Source organism: Pongo pygmaeus, chromosome 8, assembly GCF_028885625.2.
Source record: "Pongo pygmaeus isolate AG05252 chromosome 8, NHGRI_mPonPyg2-v2.0_pri, whole genome shotgun sequence".
NCBI lineage: Eukaryota > Metazoa > Chordata > Mammalia > Primates > Hominidae > Pongo > Pongo pygmaeus.
In genome coordinates, this window is record NC_072381.2 from 72261174 (window position 1) to 72278507 (window position 17334).

The 17334-nt window shown below is 45.9% G+C and overlaps 1 protein-coding gene across 1 annotated transcript in view; it reads right to left on the bottom strand.

Annotated features, from left to right (window-relative positions):
- The window catches only part of LOC129006821 (core histone macro-H2A.2), a 59658-nt gene that overhangs the window by 24831 nt on the left and 17493 nt on the right, over nt 1-17334 (bottom strand). The window contains exon 2 of the mRNA XM_054436978.2: nt 11474-11704. Coding sequence (XP_054292953.1) covers nt 11474-11645 — 172 coding nt within the window. The 5' untranslated portion in view covers nt 11646-11704. The remainder of the gene's footprint in view (nt 1-11473; nt 11705-17334) is intronic.

Below are 17334 nucleotides of genomic sequence, written 5' to 3' on the forward strand. Positions count from 1 at the left end.
TCCCAGCTACTTGGGAGGCTGAGGCAGAAGAATCACTTGAACCTGGGAGTGGAGGCTGCAGTGAGCCGAGACTGGGCCACCGCACTCCAGCCTGGGTGACATAGTGAGATTCTGTTTAAAAAAAAAAAAGAAAGAAAGAAAAGAAAATGGAATTGTAAAGCTTTCAAATAGACGTTATTTTTGGAGACAGGATCTCACCTCTGTCACCCAGGCTGGAGTGCAGTGATGGCTCACTGCAGCCTTAACCTCCTGGACTCAAGTGATCCTCCCCTATCAGCCTCCTCAGTAGCTGGGACTACAGGCTCGTGCCACCACGCCAGGCTAATTTTTAATTTTTTTGTAGAGACAGGGTTTTACTTTGTTGTCCAGGCTGGTCTCAAACTTCCGGGCTTAAGTGGTCCTCCCACCTCAGCTTCCCAAAGTGTTGGGATTTCCAGGCGTGAGCCGCTGTTCCTGGCAGGCTTGCTTTATGGCTCTGGGTTAAAATGTGCAGCTCTCCATTGTGCACAGTGAAGGGAAGTGTGCTGCCCCTGCTCATCTCAAGGGACTCTCATTTCTGGGGTACACATGGGAGGAAGAAGCACTCCACTCATCCCTTTTTCTAGATGGGTTTGGGGGTTAATGAGTCTCCCAATTTTAAGCTTCTGAGCAACTGAATTGAATTCAGCATCCTGGATCATTGCTTTCCTGCCTCCTGTTACCTGCATTTAGAGGGAGAAATTAAGCGCCCTCCTCAAGTTCATCAAATTAACTGTCAGCATAAGAGGCAGGGCTCATGGGAAGCACTACATATTTGGAGTCTTCAGGAAGCCCATGAAGGTCAGGTTATTTTCAGCTTGACAGATGCACAGACATTCATAGACAAAAAAATCTGCCGGCATCAAACGTAGCATAGGAGGAGACTGAAGGCAGAGACTCAGCATGCAGCACAATTCAGGGAATGCAGACGATGCTTGGGGATCATGCAACTGGGCTCTTAAACAAACTCTTTTGAAATAATTTATAAGAAAGAAAACCTTGATTATGTGTTCTAGTGCAAAAGCAGTGGTAGGACTTTTTTTTTTTTCCTTAGAGAGAAAAAGATAATACATCACAGAAAATCTACATCAAATAGTTCCTATCTCTTTCGGATGTTTAGTCTGGACATCCTTGAGACATGGACTTCACCATTTAAATGTTTGTAATAACATTAATCATTAGCCAGGCACAGGGCTCATGCCTATAACCCCAGCACTTTGGGAGGCTGGGGTGGGAGGATCGTTTGAGCTCAGGAGTTCAAGGCTGCAGTGAGCTATGATAGTGCCACTGCACTCCAGCCTGGGTAACAGAGGAGACCCTGCCTCTAAAAAAACAAAATTCAAAGCAAATGAAACAAGAAAAACATTAATCATCATTAATAGTTTCAAATGTTATTATGGCAAATATAGTCCCATGAACTATAAAAGTTTGCTACATTCTTGAGTGACTTTATTGATCTTGGGGATTTTATTAATCCTGCCAAATCCTTATATTGGCAATCAATAGGAAAATTGGATTTATACAGCACTAAATTTACTCTACTGCAAATGTTGTGGGAAGATCATAATTCTGTTAAGTGGTGGGGACTTCTATGGCAAACCCCTCACTTCTCACAAGTCACACTTCTAGCAATAGTAACAATCTGGAATACAGCTGAGTATCTAGCAGTAAAAAGAATTTCTTTAGCCAAAAGCGATGCTGTAAAGCTCATACGCATTATTTTGGAAGAGTCTGTGTCCTTTCATTTTGTATACAATTTAAACCAACAGTGGATATTCCAGCCCACAGAAGATGGGAAATAGCACATTAATTATAGGGTTGGGACAGGTGAGGTGGAGTGAGCAAGACTCTGTCTCCTTCCCAGGCCCTTTCTTCCTTGTCCACTTGCCCACTGCTTGGCGGTGTCCCTGGGGTTCTGTCTGTGCCTTCTGCTCTGCTAGGGCCATGCAATCTTCTGGGGAAAACCCCATCGGACTCATGGCTCCAGCTTCTACCCACCCATCGTACTACTGAATCTGCACCTCCAGCCCTCCCATGATATCACCCAGACAGCCTCACCTGGGGGCTTCACAGGTAAAGCAAAATCACAGTCCCCAAATCAAAATCATTTCCCCAAACCTGCGTTTCTCGTCGCCCTTAGAACTGGTAGCTCCATCCACACATGGCTCCTACCAGAGACCTGGGAGTGATTCCCTATCCTTCCCTCTCCCACTCCCCATCTCCTTCCAGTCACCACATGGGGTCCATCCAGCCTCATCAGTCTCACATACTTTTGGCCTTCTTGTTGCCATCGCCTGAGTTAAAGCTCTCTTCTCTTCCAGCCCAGATAATTGTACTGGGTGTCTAGATGGTTTCCCCATCCCTAGTTTTGTTGTTCTCCAGATCCATGCCAGCAAGGCCACTGGTGACCCAATAGGTACCTTTGTGCAAATTAGAAAAAGATGCTCCTAGCTGGGTGTGGTCCCAGCACTTTGGGAGGCAGAGGCAGGCAGATCGCTTGAGCTCAGTAGTTCAAGACCAGCCTGGGCAACACGGCGAAACCCCGTCTTTACAAAAAATACAAAAATTAGGCAGGCTTGGTGGTATGTGCCTGTAGTTCCAGCTACTTAGGTGGCTAAGGCAGGAGGATTGCTTGAGCTCAGGAGGTCTAGGCTGCAGTGAGCCATGATCACACCACTGCACTCCAGCCTGAGCAACAAAAACTTACCCTGCCTCTAAAAAAAAGAAAGAAAAGACAATCCTGCCTCAAGACACTTTTTATATTTAGAGACGGAGTCTTGCTCTGTTGCCAAGGCTGGAGTGCAGTGGTGCTATCAAGGCTCACTGCAGCTTCAACCTTCTGGGCTCAAGTGATTCTCCTGCTTGAGCCTCTCGAGTAGCTGGGATTACAAAGGTGAGCCACCATGCCCAGCAAGATGCTTTACTTTCTGGATTTTGTTAGAACAAAACTCTTTACTACCATCTGCTGGAAATTCTCATAATAAATACACAAATCTTTGTAGTCTAGGATTTGAATGATATTCCCTTAAATGTGTGTTCTTGTGCCGTGTACAACCTGCACGGCCACATGTGCTGGTGGTCAAAGTAATCTTTTAAAAACACAAATGTAATAAATGAGAATCATTAGATAAGAAATGTTTTGGTATTAAGTGGTGAAACCCAATTATCTGGAAATGACATGTAAATGACAAGTGTCTATGTTACACAATGATTTCATGGGATGTCCTGAAATTCAGCCCTATTTTAAGACCTACTTGTTTTGGTCAGTTGAAAATGTATTATATGACCGAACATTTTCTCATCATCAAAATGATTATAAACAATTCCTTCTCAATATCTACTATCAATATCTATTGTCAGCACATACAAAACACTACTGCAGAATTTGGGGCTTGTTTTTTCAGTCCATTTTTCCTCACTTACATTGGAGATGTGAACTGGGCCAACATTATCACAATTCCACAGATCAAGAAACTGAAGTAGGAACGTGATAACCGTTCTGGGAGGCAAGCATGTTCAGGTCAATGGGGCATTCTAGATGAGCAGCTGAGCATGCACTCTTTGCAGGACTGTGCACCCTCCTTCACCAGGTTGGGGCTAGAGACACTGTGGCTCTAGCATCATAATCACATGTGAACCTGGGGCTAGCCAGACAGTCAGTCCATAGAATCAGGCGAGGCAGGCTGCTGTCTCTCACCCAGTGTTGCTGAGAATTTGTGCCCTCCTTTTTTGACTGTGTTGTCCCCAGCCTTCTCTTCCTGGCCATGCCTGTGGCCGCAGGTTGCCTTCCAGAGGCAGTGTGTGGGAGAGAGGGCCTTCAGAAACCACAGACATAAATCTGACAGGAGCGGTAGACTGGCCAGGGGAAGCCCACTGATGGTGGCTCGTTGACCCCCAGGACATCAGCAGGAGAATCCAGTTCATGTGGGGGTGAAGAGCACTGCTTGCCACAGAGATTTGGGTGGGAGAGGAGTGGAATACTGCCACTTAAGAGTTGTGTAATGAGGGTCACTTAGAGAGGCTGTGCCTGTGTGTGGGAAGAAGGTATCTGGGGGGTGCTTGTCTCTAGGGGCATACTGCAGTGTCTGCATCAGTCCCCAGCAGCCCTTCTTTTGGGAGCTGGAGGAGGTGCCTCTCCACCTGGGACCAAGGCCTCCAGCCAGCTCTGGAGACCCCGGGGGCCCAGCTTTCCCACCGGGCTCCTTGTCTCTGTGTTTCCAGCTCTCCCCCTCCTGCAGGGGGGCTACACCCTGTTGGTGCTGGGAATCCCTTTGGTAGTCTGGTGAGGCCCAACAACTCTTCTCAGAACAAGGTGCTTGATTAAAAAAAAAAAAAGGAAAACATACATAACATACATCTACCATTTAACCATTTTAAAGGATACAATTCAATGGCATTAAGTATATTCACAATGTTGCACAACCATAACTATCCATTTCTAGAACTTTTTCATCATCCCAAAGGGAAACTCTGTACCCATTAAACAATAACTCATCATTTCTCCCTCCCTCTCCCCAGCCCCTGGTAACCTCTATTCTACTTTCTGTCTCTATGAATTCACCACTTCTAGGTATCACCTACTCTGGGTATCTCATATAAATGGAACCATACAATATTGCCCTATTGTGTCTGCCATCCTTCATATGCATAATGTTTTCAAGATTCATTCAGGTTGTAGCATGTATCAGAATTTTATTCCTTTTTGAAATATTGTGGCTGAATAACAGCCCATTGTATGAATATACCACATTCTGCTTATCCGTTCGTCTGTTGATCGACACTTGGTTGCTTCCACTTTTCGGCTGCTGTGAAAAATGCTGCTAAGAACATGGTTGCACAAATATCTGTTTGCGTCCTTTCTCTTTCTTTCTTTTCTTTTCTTTTTTTTTTTTTTTTTGATGGAGTTTCACTCTTGTTGCCCAGGCTGGAGTGCAATGGCGCAATCTCGGCTCACTGCAACCTCCGCCTCCCAGGTTCAAGTGATTCCTCTGCCTCAGCCTCCCCAGCAGCTGGATTACAGGCATGCACCACCACAGCCGGCTAATTTTGTATTTTTAGTAGAGACAGCGGTTCTCCATGTTGGTCAGGCTGGTCTCAAACTCCCGATCTCAGGTGATCCGCCCGCCTCGGCCCCCCAAAGTGCTGGGATTACAGGCGTGAGCCACTGCGCCCGGCCGAGTCCCTACTTTCAGTTCTCTTGGGTATATAGCTAGGAGTGGAATTGCTTGGTTGTATTGGTAATTCTATGTTTAACTTTTTTAGGAACCATCAGACTGTTATCCACAGTGGCTGCACTCTTTTTTAAAAATACATTTTTATTTTTAATCTTTGTGAGTACATAGTAGGTGTATATATGTATGGGGTACATAGATATTTTGATACAGGCATTAAATGTGTAATAATTACATCATGGAAAATGGGGTTTCCTTCTCAAGCATTTATCCTTGATGTTACAAACCATCCAGTTATACTCTTTTAGCTATTTAGAAATGTACAATTAAATTATTTTTACTATAGGCTGCACCATTTTACATTTCATTCATTCATAAGATCTGGTGGCAGCTCTAATAACTACTTTGAGTGTGAAGAGTCCCCACCCCCTTTGTCTCCCAGTCCATACCTCCCACTTCTCAACTCACTGTGGTTTGGTTCTGACCTCCCACGCCGTCCCTGCCAAGGTCACCATGACCCTGAGGTGGCTAGATCTGTTGTCCTTGTCTGGTTTTTATCAGCATGACCCTTAGGGGCTCCTGGCCTTCCCTCCCTTCCCTTGGCCTCTGACGCGTCACATGCTCACATCTTTCCTCCTTACCCTCTGGCTTTCCTCAGCCTCCTTTGCCATCCTTTCCCCCTCTCCCTGGCCCACTGGGCAAACTGGTGTCGCTCATGCTGGGTCCTGTGCTCTCTCTGGGTGACCTCCTTCACTTCCACTGCCTTAACACACTGATATGAACCTCCTGCTCACAGCTCCCTCCTGAGCTCCCGACACACCTAGGGGGTCTTCACTCAATAAGAACAATAGCCACATGGATGGAGTTGCTCATGTGTGCTGAGCGGTGCTAAGCACTTTTCATGCATTATTTTATGTAATCCTCACAGTAACATCATGAGTGGTAAAGCAATGAGCCTGAGGGTTCATAGCTAATATGTGGCAGAACCAGAATCTAGGTTCAGGCCTGGCTGGATCCAGCGTTTCTATCGACTCTGATCTTCTGGACATCTTTTTTTTTTTTGAGAGACAGGGCCTTGCTTGGTCACCCAGGCTGAGGAGTGCAGTGGTGCAGTGGTGGAATCATAGCTCACTGCTGCCTCAAATTCCTGGGCTCAAGGAATCCTCCCACCTCAGCCTCCCTAGCAACTGGGACTATTCAGAACATGCCACCACACCCAGTTAGGTTTTTTTTTTTTTTTTTTGAGATGGAGTTTCACTGTTGTTGCCGAGGCTGGAGTGTAATGGTGTGATCTTGGCTCACTGCAACCTCTGCCTCCCAGGTTAAAGTGATTCTTCTGCCTCAGCTTCGCAAGTAGCTGGGATGATTACAGGCAGGCACCACCATGCCCGGCTTATTTTTGTATTTTTAGTAGAGATGGGGTTTCATCATGTTGGTCAGGCTAGTCTTGAACTCCTGACTTCAGGTGATCCACTCGCCTCGATCTCCCAAAGTGCTGGGATTACAGGTGTGAGCCACCGTGTCCAGCACATACCTGGTTAATTTTTTAATTTCTTGTAGAGACGAGGTCTCACCATCTTGCCCAAGCTGATCTGGAACTCCTGGACTCAAGTAGTCCTCCTACTTTGGCCTCCCAAAGCGTTGGGATTACAAGCATGAGCCACTCTGCCCAGCCCTCTTGGACATCTTATAGACACCAAAGCTCAACAGGTCCCAAACTGAGCCCCTCCTGCTGCAGCCTGGATCTCATCCATTGCTCCCTACTTCAGTTACAGGCACCATTCTCCATCCACTAGCTGCTTTGCTCTCTCTTCTCCTTCCTCTCAGCCAGACTCTTTTTTTTTTTTTTTGAGATGGAGTTTTGCTCTTGATGCCCAGGCTGGAGTGCAATGGCGCGATCTCGGCTCACCGCAACCTCTGCCTCCTGGGTTCAAGTGATTCTCCTGCCTCAGCCTCACGAGTAGCTGGGATAACAGGCATGCACCACCACGTCTGGCTAATTTTGTATTTTTATTAGAGATGGGGTTTCTCCATGTTGGTCAGGCTGGTCTCGAACTCCTGACCTCAGGTGATCTGCCCGCCTCCGTGTCCCAAAGTGCTGGGATTACAGGCGTGAGCCACCATGTCCAGCTGGTCAGACTTCTTTTACCCATTCCCTACTCCTTTTGTCTCCAAGTCCACACCTCAATCTACTTCTCACCCCATGGCAGTGTGGCCTGAGAGAAAGTAGCTAGTCCACACCTACAAGATTCATGTCATCCTTGATGCCCCTCCCTGCGGATCCAATCCATTATGGAGTGGAGCTGACTCCACCCTCCAGAAAGCTCCCAGATTTTCCATTTCTTCTCACCATCCCCACTGTGCACCCTTGGTCCTGGCCACTGTCAGTTCTTTACAAAGTGACACTAAAACAACTCCACTGGTCTCCTGGAATCTGATCTTGCTCCTTGACAACTGATCTCTATCTAAAGCCAGAGTGATGCCTCGCAGATGCTGCCACCTCTCTTTGATGCCTCCTCTGCCATATGTGTGTGTGTGTGTGTTTGTGTGTGTGTGTGCATGCGAACCCTCAACGTGGCCTCCAAGGGCCGTCACAGTCTAGCGCCTGCTGCCCTGCCCCCATTTCATCTCTCACTCCTCCCATTTCCAAGCTCTGCTCTCGGCACATTAGAAAGGGCCACACACTCTTTTAAACTTGGAGTCTTCTCCCTTACTCCCCACCTCCCTTACTATCTTCCCCTAGTTCACCCGCCCCCCCCCCCATCTGAATCTGGCTGACTGCCTTCCCCACCTGGCTGCCCATCAGAATCATTTGGGGGAGCTTTTAAGAATCCTGATGCACAGAGAATACCCCAGAATCTCGGGGGTGGGACCCAGGCACCAGGATTTGAAATCAATCGATACGAGAAAATGCAGGGTTGACAACCTGGTTTAGGTCTTAACAACACTTATGTTAGATTAGGCAGCCCTTCCCCCAACCCGCATTTCCCGAAGTTCCTCTCATTCCCTGCCCGACAGCACCTGATCTTATTGAGGCGTTTCCTTCTTGTGCTCCTCACTAGGCTCTAAGTCCAGCAATGGGAAGGACCAAGTTAGCTGGTTTTCTGCTGTATCTTCAAGACCTGATTCAAATGAGGCACTCAGTCTAGATTTGTTTCATGAATGTGGAAGTCATTTCAAGGGTGACAGGAGGCTTCCACACTTTGACCCCCCTTTCCTAAACAGAATCAATGGATGCCTCTTTAAAAAACAAACCAACCAAAAAACAGACTAAAATCCCCCATGTCACTTACTCAACAATAGCTTGCAATTCCACTAATATGATTCATTCCTTTGGATTAAAACACCTTGTCTCATTAAAATGCAAATTCAGCCTGAAAATACACCACCTTAATGGAATTAGTCATTTATACTTTGTCCTGAATGATTTTGTCAGCTCTTAATAGAGGAGGGAGGAGACGAATTACCATTTACTGAGTGCATCCTATACGCCAGGTGTTTTACACATATTAGCTCATTGAATGAGGTTAAAAGAGCTAGTTCTGGAAACACCTGGAGCTCAGAGAGGTTAGGGTAACAGAGCTGGTCAATGAGTCATCTCGATTGGAACCGACATCTGAGCCTGCACTCTCTCAGTGCCTGCCTGCCTGCCTTTGGGGGAGAGAAAGGGCACAAAGAAGGGAGGGAAAGGACACAGAGGACAGGCCTGGGCCTCAGGAGACAAATGTCACCTTCTCCTCCTCCACGTGGCCCAGGATGGCCTGGACACTGGGACTGGCCAGGGGCAGGAGGACTTTGGCAATGGCACCCTTGCAGGTGCTCATCCTCTCCATGTTCAACCCACTGTATAAATGGCCCAATTCTATTGCAGGAACTCTGCCTAAGGACTTACTGTGTGCACTGACGTGGAGATGCTCAACAAATGCTCTTTGAATGGATGAACCAACAGGAAGAGGTAAGCTTCGTTTATCTCACACATCTGAACCAAAGACTAACAGAGATGCCAGGGATTCCAAAGGCCAAATTTTGTATATGCACTGGATTAGACTTTTGCCAAATGGAGGCACAGGAAGTACTTAGTTATTTGCATCACACAAATATTGGGGCAGTGTAGGGCAGCAAAACTGCGTGGCTCGAGGTCGAGGGCGTGGGGGAGTCCTAGTTCCCCATCTGGAAGCTGTGGGATCTTGGAGTTACTCAGTGTCTTCCAGTCCCAGTGGGTGACACACACCTAACAGGTTGTTTTAAAGCTTCATAAACTCTTCTCAAAGTCTGTTCTCTCCCTGCCTCAGCTGGGAGGTTTTCCCATCAGATTCCTTGGCCTCACTCCAGATCCAGTGAATCAGACCCTTTGAGAGTGTATCCAGGAACTTGCATTTTATTTTTTATTTTTATTTTTGTATTTTTTTTTTTTTAGTAGAGATGGGGTTTCACCGTGTTAGCTAGGATGGTCTCAATCTCCTGACCTTGTGATCCACCCGCCTCAGCCTCCCAAGTGCTGGGATTACAGGCGTGAGCCACCGCGCCCGGCCTTTATTTTTTGAGACGGAGTCTTGCTCTGTCACCTAGGCTGGAGTGCAGTGGTGTGATCTCAGCTCACTGCAACCTCCAACTCCTGGGTTCAAGTGATTCTCCTGCGTCAGCCTCCCAAGTAGCTGGGATTACCAGCCTGTAATCCCAGTAGCTGCCACCACGCCTGGCTAATTTTTGTATTTTTAGTAGAGATGGGGTGTCACCATATTGGCCAGGCTGGTCTCGAACTCCTGACCTTAGGTGATCCACCCACCTCAGCTTCCCAAAGTGCTGGGATTACAGGTGTGAGACACCGTGCCTGGCGGGAACTTGCATTTTAAACAACCATTCCTGACATCTTTTGGCTTGAGGTTAAAAGACTGGCTACAATCTTGCTATTCAACGTGTGGTCCCTGGACCAGCAGCATCAGTATCACCTGGGAGTTTGAGGAATGGAGTCTCAGGTGCCACCCTGCCCTTGTCAACAAGATCCCTGCGGGACCCCACTTTGAAAAGCACTGCTTTTCAGAGCCCTCCAGCTCTCCCCAACCTCCTAAAGGAGGGAAGGACTTTTAGCTCGGGAGCAAGGTTTTCATTTCATAAGAGGAAGGCTCATGATGCAGAGGTCTGCCTGGTGGAAGCTCTGGGGGGAGGACATTTCCATGCACGGATGAAGGAAAACCTTTCACCAATAAATGTTGGTTGGTGAGCGATGGGGACTAAGAGGGCAGGGCAGGACTGAGCATCTAAAGAGGAAAAACCAGCAGAAAAGAGGAATCTGGGGACAGAAGAGAGGACCAGCCCTGCCACAGCCCAGAGGATTTCATGCAGTGAGGCTTGCCTCCCCAGTGTTAGACCGTCTGGGGAGGTTTGCTTTTTAACCTGGCAGAATTTCCAAGGAACTTAACCTTGGTGTCTAGGGAATTTGTTAACCTTGGGCAAAGTCAGAGACATTGTTGCTCGTGGCTATTACCCAACAAGGGACTAAATCACACTTATTGTATATATATATATTTATATATTTTATTTGTAAATATTTCTGAAAAGCACCCCTGATATTGTAAAGTTTGGTTTCTATTTAACTATGACATAAGAGGACAACAACAAAAAAAGCTAAAGAGAAAGTTACTAAGATAAAGAACACACACAGCAAAATCTCATCTTTCAGTAAAAAAATTAACTTTAACAACAAATATGGGAAACTATTTTCTGTGCACCCCTGTTAGACGAGAATCACCTCAGTGAAGGAGAGCAAAATTAGAACATTACATCGGCTTCGTGGCAGCACCCGAAAGATGCTTTTAATGATCAGATAAATGTTATTTATGGACACTGAGTCCCAGTTTAAATATACCAGGAAAACTAATGTTTAATGAGCAATTTGATGTAAAAAGACTCCCTTTTACAAAATGAATATCAAATCCCTGATTCTCCCTGCAGTTTATTTTCTTCAGGAGCTTAGATATTTATATATTGCATTCACTTAAAGCAAGACACATCTTTTGCAGGACTGGTCTAGGAGGGCCACTTACTTGATTGTGGGTTCTCTGCCTTCCATGCGGATCACCTGTCCTTCCTATACCCTCTTCTCTCCCCTAAAGTCTGCAGAAGTTGATTTTAGCCAAGCAGGCCAATTGCAACCCTGTCACCACCCACAGTAGCCTTGAGCCAGCCAAAAGGCAATTTGGAGCATCCCTCCCCAGCCTGCGAGGGGGACCCAGGGGAGGGTGGGGACCTGGGAGCAGGCAGTGTCCTTTGCGTGTCCTCATTACCTGCCAGGTACTCAATGACTGCCGCCATGTAGACAGGGGCGCCCACGCTGATCCGGTACTTGAACGTCCCTTTCTTCAGATAACGCATCAGCCTCCCCACTGGAAAGATGACACCTGCCCTAGCTGAACGGGACAGCTTGGACATTTTCTTCTTCCCGCTCCGGCCCGACATCTTGCTTCAGTTTCCCTCTCAGCTTGCTGACACAGTGGCTTCCCGGCAATAACACAATGCTAAAAAGGAAAGAAGACAGAGTTGAGGAAGGGTAGTTGGCAAACATCTTGGGCACAGTGGCATGGCCCTTGGGCACCACTGTGACACCTCTGACTGCCCTGGGGAGGCAGCTGAAACCTGGCTGCTACTGCAGGTGCAGGAGGCACGGAGTCAGGCATGGGGTCTCTGAAGAGCATGGGCAAGCCCACCCACAAACATCCCTCCCCCACCAAGGCAGCCTGACCTCAAGAGGAAAGGCCACAGAAAACTGTCACGGAATAGGGAGTTCTCGGTCCTGTGGTCAGCTGAACAATGATCCCCAAAGATGTCCATTTCCTCATCCCCAGAACCTGTGACTGTTATCTTATATGACAGAGACTTTGCAGATGGGATGAAGCTAAGGGTCTTGAGATGGGGAGGTTTATCTTGGATTATCTGGGTGGGGCTAACGTAATTGCCTTAGAAGACGGAGGCAGGGGGTCAGAGTGGGCAGTAAGAGATGTGAGAACAGAAGGAAAAGGATTTTCCCCTCAAAGCCATCAGAAGGAATTAGTCCTGCTGATATCTTGACTTCAGCCCAGTAAGGCTATTTTGAACTTCCAACCCCTGAACTATAAGAGAATAAATTTGTATTGTTTTAAACACTAAGTTTGGGGTAATTTGTTCCAGCAACAACAAGAAAACTAATACAACTCCTCTTGGCTTATATGACTTTGCCCATTATAATGGTTAGTGTATTAGTCTGTTCTCACACTGCTAATAAAGATGTATCCAAGACTGGGTAATTTATAAAGAAACAGAGGTTTAATGCACTCACAGTTCCACGTGGCTGGGGAGGCCTCACAATCATAGTGGAAGGTGAAAGGCACATCTTATATGGCAGTAGACAAGAAAGAATGAGAACCAAGCGAAAGGGGTTTCCTCTTATAAAACCATCAGATCTCGTAAGACTTATTCACTACCACGAGAATGGTATGGGGGAAACCACCCCCATGATTCAATTATCTCCTACTGGGTCCCTCCCACAACATGTGGGAATTATGGGAGCTACAATTCAAGATGAGATTTGGGTGGGGACACAGCCAAACCATATCCGTTAGGTTTGACAGACATAACTGAGAGCTGATGTGTATTTTTTAGACACTTTTCTAAATCCTGCAATAATGTAGCACTCTTAGAAATGGAAACAGGCCAAAAGAGGCAGTTTTACTGAATATGTGTGGTATGCAAACATAGCAAATGAAAAGCCATAATGCAGCCTGAGCGTCTGTTCCTTGGAATGAGGAATCCAGGTTGATTTTGGGGAGAAACTTCACAGTCAGCACAAAGAGGTGAATTCAGCACCAGGAACTAAGAGAGAAACATTCACTGTTGCTTAAGGAAGCTATCTTTTGTGTGAAGATAAAATAATCACATATTCCTGGACAGAGTCTTTGTAAGTCCACCCACAATCTAGAAAATTGTAGTAGATCTTGGGTAGGCTTGGTCTGCTGGTTGACAGAGTATTGTAACCGACAAATGGAATATAATCTTCAGTAAGTAAAAGCAAATTACAAGGAACAAACGGTCAGGAGCAAAGAAAAGGAAAATGACTTTTTCTAGGAAATGTGTTAATACATCAAAGCTCTCTTCCCCAAGGTCAATGGCGTTCTCAGGGGCCGTTTCCTCTGGAGATGAAAAATGAGAAAGTCAGGAACAAATTGAAATTGGTTCTGTCCGTTGATCCTGGTTAGGTCATCATACCAACAGGCAAGATGGCAAAGGAAAGGAGGGTCCAAGAAAGTTGCTAAATATATGACAGAAGAAGATACTAAATGAATGCTTGGCTAATATGAAATAGATACAAAACCAGGATTTACTTAATCTAGGTGAAAGAGTGAACAGATTTCAATTTTCTAAAGCATCTGATAACTCCATTATGACCAAGGAGACTATATTAAAAGCTCTGAAATTAGCAACACAGCCCTTTCTCAACTCTCACCTGTCCCCGAGGTGAATGATTCAAGTTTGGGGCATTTTAGTATATACTTCATATACATTATTTAAAATGCTCATAGGTACTCACTACTCCCCTATTTTATACTTTATATGTCGTTTTGCCACCAAAGGATGTAGCTATTCATCAGTTAGGTACACGCAAAGATGAGAGAAATACCTTAGACTATTATCTCTTTGACCGCAAGGCCCAGAGATCAGGCAACGTTGCCATGTTGTTTTATCACGTTGTTTCTTCATCTAGAAGAAACAAGATCTCCCACATTTGCTGTGCTGCTGCTGTGTGTGGCTGCTCACTCTCATAAATCCACTTGTAGGGGTTTTCTCTTTGAGGAAGCAAGCAACTATGTGTTAGGTAAATGTATGGAGGGCCTGCTGTTAGTCAGCCCTGTCGCAGGAAAGAGGGGAAACAGACAGCATTGCTAAGTGGTCCCTGTCCTCACATAGCACGTGTTTGCTAGCTGGGTTGTGGTGCTCTAAATGGAGGTGGCTCTTGCTATAGTGGAAGGAGCCCAGGACTGCGGAACAGTAAGTCCTGGGCATAGCGCTGCTTCTACAGAACTACAGTCATACACCCCACAATGACTGCATATGATGGTGGTCCTGTAAGATCATAACGGAGCTGAAAAATTCCTATGACCTAGTGACATCTTTTGTTGTTGTTGTTGTTGTTTGGGAAGGAGTCTTGCTCTGTCCCCTAGGCTGGAGTGCAGTGGTGCAATCTCGGCTCATCGCAACTTCTGCCTCTGGGGTTCAAACGATTCTCCTGCCTCAGCCTCCCAAGTAGCTGGGACTATCGGTGTGCACCACCATGCCTGGCTAATTTTTGTATTTTTAGTAGAGACGAGGTTTCACCATGTTGGCCAGGCTGGTCTCAAACTCCTGACCACAAGTGATCCATCCTCCTCAGCCTCCCAAAGTGGTGGGATTACAGGTGTGAGCCACTGCACCCAGCCAACCTAGTGACAACCTAACGGCGTAGCACAATGCCTTACTCATGTGTTCGTGGTGACGCTGATGTAAACAAACCTACTGTGCTGCCAGTCATATAAAAGTCTAGCACATATAATTATGTATAGTATATAATACTTGATAACAAATGACTATGTTACTGGTATGCCTTCTACTTATTAAAACAAAGTTAACTGTAAACCAGCCTTAAACGGGTCCTTCAGGAGGTATTCCAGAAGGAGGCATTATTATTACAGGAGATGACAGCTCCGTGCGTGTTATTGTCCCTAAAAACTTTCCAGTGGACAAGATGTGAAGGTGGAAGGCAGTGTTATTGATGACCTTGACTCTGTGTAGGCCTAGGCTAATGTGTATGTGTCTTATTTTTTTTAACAAAAGTTTAAAAAGTTAAAAAAAATTTTAATAGAAAAATGCTTATAGAGTAAGGCTATAAAGAAGGAAAATATGTGTAGCTGTACAATGTATTTGTGTTTTAAACTAAGTGTTATTACAAAGAGTCAAAAAGTTTAAAAAGGTTAAAAAGTTTATAAAGTAAAAAAATTTACAATAAGCTAAGGTTAATTTATTATTGGATAATTTATTGGAAAATTTATTATTGGATAAGGTTAATTTATTATTAAGGAAAATATTCTCTTTTAAATGTAGTGTAGCTTACATGTACGGTAGAATGTCTACAGTAGTGTACAATAATGTCCTGGGCCTTCACATTCACTCACCACTCACTCACTCACTCACTCACTCACTCACCCAGGGTACTTCTAGTCCTGCAAGCTCTATTCATGGCAGGTGCCCTATACATGTGTACTGCTGTTTACATTTTATACTGTATTTTACTGTCCTTTTCTAAGTTTAGAGACACAAAAACTTACCTTTGTGTTACCATTGCCTGCAGTATTCAGTATGGTAACATGTTGAGCAGGTTTGTAGCCCAGAAGCAACAGATTATAGGATTATAGCCTAGGTGTGCAGGAGGCTGTACCATCTAGGTTTGTGAAGTCCACTCTATGCTGTTTGCACAATGACAAAATCACCTAACGATGCATTTCTCAGAACGTACCCCTTTCGTTAAGAGATGCATGACTGTAGTTATGTGAGCTTCATATGTTATTTGTTTGGAACTCAGTGGCCTCATCTGTAAAACAGGGCAGGTGGCTAACATCCTTACAGTTCTGCTCTTAAACATCCTGATTTTTCTGAAAGGCACTTTTCAATGATTTTGGTAGAGAAGCTTAGGCTCTTTAAGCAGTCGGTTCTAAAGACTTAAGAGCCTACGCAGGCTCATAAAGGTGCATTAGTGACTCTCCTAAGCCAATTATGTGCTTTTCTCAGTTAATGGTAAGTGGGATTGGAGGATGATTAGTAAGTCTGGTTGTCAAGAAAACCACCTGAAAAGCCCATCACAGGGTGGACGTGCTCTGTGAATATGGTGTGTGCTGGCTGGTCTTAATCTCTCCCTACCATGCTTCCACCAGAGAACGCTGCATGAAGTACAAACACCACAAGGGCAGGGACACCCCCTGTGCGCAAGCGCACACACACACACGTACGTGCACACACACGCATACACGCACGCGCGCACACACACACACATGCACACATGCACGTGCACACAGACACACACACACACACACACATTCCTCAAAAACAGCCAGAGAATGACAGGTGTGCAGGATAAAGCCATTTAGGGACTTTCCTCCTATTAGCCGCCAAGAGAAGTCACAAATTGCCCTAAAAATTGGAACTTAGGACTAGGAGTGTAAGAAAAGCAAGTGACTTTAGGGCACGGATGCCTAAAACACTCATGAAGAGGCCAGGCATGGTGGCTCATGCCTGTAATCCCTACATTTTGGGAGGCTAAGGTGAGTGGATCACCTGAGGTCAGGAGTTTGAGCCTGGCCAACATGATGAAACCCCGACTCTACTAAAAATACAAAATATTAGCTGGGCGTGGTGGCGGGTGCCTGTAATCCCAGCTACTCTGGAGGCTGAGGCGAAAGAATCACTTGAACCCGGGAGGTGGAGGTTGCAGTGAGCCAAGATTGTACCACTGCACTTCTGCCTGGGCAACAACAGCGAAACTCTGTCTCAAAAACAAACAAACAAACAAAACCCAACACTCATGAAGATAAAATAGCCAAGTAAGGAAAATCAAAGTAGGAACAAGTAAAGAAACATACCACCTGCACATTGTAAAAAAGTACCTAAATGTAAGAATCATCCCAAACATGGTACTTTATAACAAGGCTTTCTCTCTGTGGCTTCCAGACTTCCCTCTAAGTGAGGGCCTTAGAGAAAATCCCCCTGGGTGGGGGATGCAGCTCCATCTGAAGTCTAAGTGTGAGACAGATTGACTTACGCATGTATTTTAAGCAGGACGGGAGAGTTCTCTATGCCTGCCAAACCCATCTTTTCAGGTCTTGTGCGGAATTTAAGCAGCCAGGCACCTATCTCCCAGGCCCTCCTGGGGACTCAGGGCTGTGAGGTCCCCGCACATGGACAGTAAGAATTAGAGCACATCCAGGAATCCCTAGGGGAAGCAAGGAGGGGCTGATGGAGCTGACATGTCACATCTATCAGAGCCCACTGAAGGCAGGAAGTGCTGAGCCTCTGGGGCCACTCCAGAGAAGACCCTGCTTTCTAAAGACCACCTCTCCCCAAAGCCTGTGCTGGATTATGCCTGGAG